This window comes from Gavia stellata, chromosome 31 (genome assembly GCF_030936135.1).
Source record: "Gavia stellata isolate bGavSte3 chromosome 31, bGavSte3.hap2, whole genome shotgun sequence".
NCBI classification, from domain to species: Eukaryota; Metazoa; Chordata; class Aves; order Gaviiformes; family Gaviidae; genus Gavia; species Gavia stellata.
Genome location: NC_082624.1, coordinates 4,800,937 through 4,805,908, shown reverse-complemented (window position 1 = coordinate 4,805,908; position 4,972 = coordinate 4,800,937). Strand labels below are relative to the sequence as shown.

Genomic DNA, 4,972 nt, shown 5'->3' with positions numbered 1-4,972 from the left:
GTTCATATACAGAAAAATCATACATATTCATCAGAATTCTAAAAAGGGCGGTCTTATGTGGATGAGTTCCCGGAATTCATTTGCATAGTCCAAGCATGCGCAGTAAAATTAGGGTTAGGGTCTTTTCACCCTCTGGTGGTCGTTTATAGTCTTCCTCACACTGTCCGCTAATTGAACTTCGGGTTTCCGTTGTCCATACATGGTCATGGAATTGGCTCATCCATCCTTTGGCCTCGGAATGTTACAAAAGGGTCAGTTTGAACTAGTTCTTTGGCGCTTATCTTGACACAAAGGTCTCGAGTCCCTGTTATCAATGATATACTCAGGAGGCATAACGAGCTACCTCAAGGCCCATTTGATCTTGTCAGGAAGGGAGTTACCCGTCTTGAAACATCCTATTATCAACTCTGCTCAGCAAATAATTAAAACTATGCAAGTAAAGCTTTTATGTAACACAGCAGGGTCTCAGCCAGGGACCGTCAGTGATTTAACCCTTCATTCATTCCCCCCTTTTCTTTAAACTTTGTAAATTCTTTTACAAAGATTCTAAATTGTCATATTTCATTACCTTAGGCAAAGCCCAAACTCTCACAGAGAGCTTTTTCAGCCTATACCACAAGAGGCAATTGACGGCTGTTAGTATGATAACAAATACCAACAGTATCAAAAGTGGATGAACTAAAACATTCAAAGTTTGTTTTGCAGAGGGTGAGTATCCTGAAAAGATATCCCACCAATGATGGGCAGTATCAGATTCAATTTGACTAGATAGTCCAACAAGTTTGTCTCTAGTTATAATTTCTTTAGAGATAAACTTGCATGACTTAAATTTAAGCTCTCATAATGCTAAAACATTGCCCCTTGCTCCTCTGTATATGCAAAGAATGAGTATGTTTGCCCATGCCAAGTTAAATGAATGGGGTGGTCACGTTATATTCTTCAACTATTGATTGATTGTTAGTCACCAAGCACACATTTCTAGCATTAACCTCTACAAACATTTTGAACACATTAGGAGAAAGGATCGTCTATTTACAACTATTAACAGAATGTTCTAACAAGCAGGGTTCATATAATTGGGATTGTTGTCCACACAAAAGGCCGTCAGGGGTGGTCTCGCAAAGATCTAAATCGTATGTTTTATTACTATTCCCAATATACTTCCCTCGGAATCCCAGTAACCAATATTCTACATTCTCTTGACTCGAAAAGAGTGTTGGCAGAATTAAAAATTTACACATTATTTCTGGGTCGGTTACATTATAGAATATCAATTTTCCTGCACACCACATATCATACATTAATATTTGTTTTGGATCAGTCTTACAGAACGTGGGTCCTATGGGTTGGGATTTCCATGTTCCACCGGGTGCTTTCTTAATTCTCGAATAGTGGATAAGGGAATTATACAAAGCCTCAGTTCCCCAATGGGTCTTGTCATGTTCTGTTTTCACCAGTTTCCATAATATTCTAAAGGGAACTATTATTCTAGTATCTTTTAATTTCGCCCAACCTGATGATTCAGCTTCTGCTTCCAAATCTTTAATTAATCTAAGATCCTTTTCATCATAATCGACCAAGTCTGGTAGTGGCAAAGCTCTTTCAGGAACCAAACTTAATACCTCACCTTGTTCGGCCGCTCTTTTTGCCTCATAATCTGCCAATTTATTCCCCACTTCCTGAGCAGTGTTACCCTTTTGGTGCCCTTTGCAATGCATAATTGCAACCGCCGAGGGCAACTGTACCGCATCCAAAAGTCTTAGGATCATGTCAGCATGCTTAATATGTTTTCCTTGGGCCGTCAGAAGTCCCCGTTCCTTCCAAATAGCTCCATGGGCATGAACGACACCAAAAGCATACTTTGAATCTGTCCAGATATTCACTCGTAGTCCTTCAGCAAGCTCTAATGCTCTCACCAAAGCAATTATTTCAGCTCGTTGTGCAGATGTACCCTTAGGGAGTGACTTTGCTTCCACCACTTGGTTTGTGGTGGTCACAGCATACCCCGCCATCCGAGCTCCATCCTTTACAAAACTACTCCCATCGGTATACCAAGTGTGTTCAGCTTCCTCCAGCGGCTCCTCCTTCAAGTCAGGCCTGCTTGCATACACGGCCTCAATGGTCTCTATGCAGTCATGCACAACAGTTTCCATCTCCTGCTTATCGCTTAGAAAAGAAGCAGGGTTAATGACAGTAGATGTAGTAATTTCCACATCATCTTGTTCCATCAATACTGCTTGATATTTCAAAAATCTTGATGGCGAGAGCCAGTGTCCCCCTTTTTGTTCCAAGACAGAAGTCACAGCATGAGAAGTATACACAACCATCTTTTGCCCCAGAGTAAACTTTCGGGCTTCTTGAATAATCAACACAACAGCAGCTACTGCTCGAAGGCATCCTGGCCATCCTTTACTAACTTCATCCAATTGTTTCGAAAAGTAAGCTACTGCTCGTTTATAAGGACCCAGCTTCTGAGCCAGAATCCCCAAAGCCACTCCTTGCCTTTCATATGAAAACAGCCAGAAGGGCTTTGTTATATCAGGCAGGCCCAAAGCTGGAGCCCTCATTAGTTCCAATTTCAGTTTTTTAAAAGCCCTTCTAGCTTCGTCAGTCCATACTAATTGTGTCTGGCTGTTTTCCAGTAGTTCGTATAATGGTTTCACCATAAGTCCATAATTATAAATCCATAATCGGCACCAACCTGTCATTCCCAAAAAGGTTCGAAGCTCTTTTACCGTGGTTGGTTCTGGAGTCCTGCAAATAGCTTCTTTTCGGTCTTTTCCGAGCTGTCTCTGTCCCTTGGAAATCACAAATCCCAGGTATATTACTTCTTTTTTCAGGATCTGGGCTTTCTGTAATGAGACTCGGTAACCACTTAGTCCAAGAAAATTCAACAAACTCACAGTCCATTCTTTACATTCTGCATTCGTTTCTGTGGCTATCAAGATATCATCCACATATTGCAAAAAATTCCCATTTCCCCGAGGTCTTTCCCAGGCCTCTAATTCTTTAGCTAATTGATTTCCAAAGATTGTGGGGCTGTTTTTTAAATCCTTGAGGTAGCACTGTCCAGGTTAGTTGGGTTTTTCGTCCTGAATCAGGGTTTTCCCATTCAAAGGCAAATAAATTGCGGCTTTCAGGGGCCAAGGTGAGGCAAAAGAATGCATCTTTCAGATCTAATACTGTGAACCATTCATAGGTTTCCTTTAAATTAGTCAATAAGGTGTATGGGTTTGCCACTACCGGGTGTAAATCTTCCACTATCTTATTTATTGCCCTCAGGTCTTGTACTAATCGATAGGTTTTGCCATCAGGCTTTTTGACAGGTAGAATAGGAGTGTTATATTCTGAAGAACATTCAATTAATAATCCAAATTTTATAAACTCTTCTATAATGCTTTTCACTCCTCGCCTGTCTTCCAATTTCAGAGGATACTGCTTTACCCTAACAGGTCGTGCTCCCTCTTTGAGTTTAACAACAACCAATTCTGCATTTTTAGCCTTTCCAGGTATCCCTGAGGCCCATACTCCTGGGTATACCTGGTCTTTTATTTCTTGTGGAATTCTTTCTTCCCTAATTTGGGGTTCAGTAAGAGCCAAACTTAAAATTTCAATGTGGTTTTCTTCTGGTATTTTAAATTCAATCTCTCCATTTCTAAATCTTATTTCGGCATTCAGTTGTTCTAATAAGTCCCTTCCCAAAAGTGGTTTAGGAGCCTCAGGCAGGTAGAGGAATTTATGAATCCCTACACTTTTCCCAATTTTGAATTTTAATGGTTTCAGAAAGAACGCCTTCTCAACCTGTCCAGTTGGTCCTACAATATTAACAGTTTGCCTACTCACAGGTAATAAGGTCTGATTCAATACTGAAAACGTAGCACCTGTATCTATTAAAAATTCTACAGGTTTCTTTTCTTTCCCCTAGCTGAACTTTTACCAAGGGCTCCGCTAGGGAAGATTGCCCTGGTCCCCGTCAATCATCTACATCTGTTACCATCACCAGGTTGCCCAGCCTCGGGCAATCCCTTTTCCAATGCCCCACTTGCTTGCAGTAAACACACTGATCTTTCAGGAGGGGTTGATTTCCCCCAGGTGGGGCACTCACACCGCTTCTCGTGGCCCCCTCTCCCTCCAACAGTGTTGTTTCTTGATGGGTTGCGAGGGGGTACCTGGCCCCCTGTGGTGCGTAAGGCAGCCACTGTAGCATTGGCAATTGTTTTGCTCATTACTCTCCCTTTCTGACTATCCCTGTTCCGCCACACTTGCCAGGCAGCCTCCAACAATTTCTCCAAATCTCTCATATCTGTCCCTTGCACTTTCTGTAACTTTCTCCTGATATCATCCACCGACTGTCCCAAAAACAGGAATATCAAATGACCCTTTCCCTCCTGAGAGGTAGGGTCTAAAGGGGTATATTTCTGCATTCATTCTTTTAATTGGTTCAAAAATTCAGTAGGGGATTCTTTTTTATCTTGTTTAATTTCATACAGTTTAGACCAATTCACTGATTTTGGGACAGCATTTCTTGTTCCATAAGCAATCCATTCCCTGTACTGCAGTAACAAATTCCAGTCTCCCATCTGATTAGGGTCCCAACCGGGATTAGTAATCGGATCCACTGTTCCCGGCAGAGTTCCAGCCAAAACCAGAGCCTGTACCTGGGTGCTAGCCACTCTCACAACCATCTGCTTCTCTCACTCACTAAACACCACATCCAACATTGCATCCACATCCTCCCAATCAGGGTCCTGATTCTTCAACCCCCAACAGCACCAGCATCTCCTTCTCTATCACCTTCTCCTTCTGGTGGAGGCAAGAAATCCTCTTATCTCTCATTCTGTGAACCAATCTTTAAACATCTTTGCCCAATGCTGCAAGCCGAGCAGTATCTTTTTAGCTTCCTATTTTGCTTATCGTTCTCTTTTTCTATCGCCAGGACCATAGGGTCCTGGGGTGCTAAATTGATTCCGCA

At 42.0% G+C, this 4,972-nt stretch overlaps 1 protein-coding gene across 1 annotated transcript; it reads right to left on the bottom strand.

Moving 5' to 3' along the window:
• Positions 1-1,028: 1,028 nt before the first annotated feature.
• LOC132319767 (uncharacterized) lies at positions 1,029-4,226 on the bottom strand. The gene is given in 3 exon segments (XM_059831401.1): positions 1,029-3,047; positions 3,049-3,815; positions 3,995-4,226. Coding segments are annotated over 3 exon segments (3,018 nt in total).
• Between the last annotated feature and the right edge of the window lie 746 nt (positions 4,227-4,972).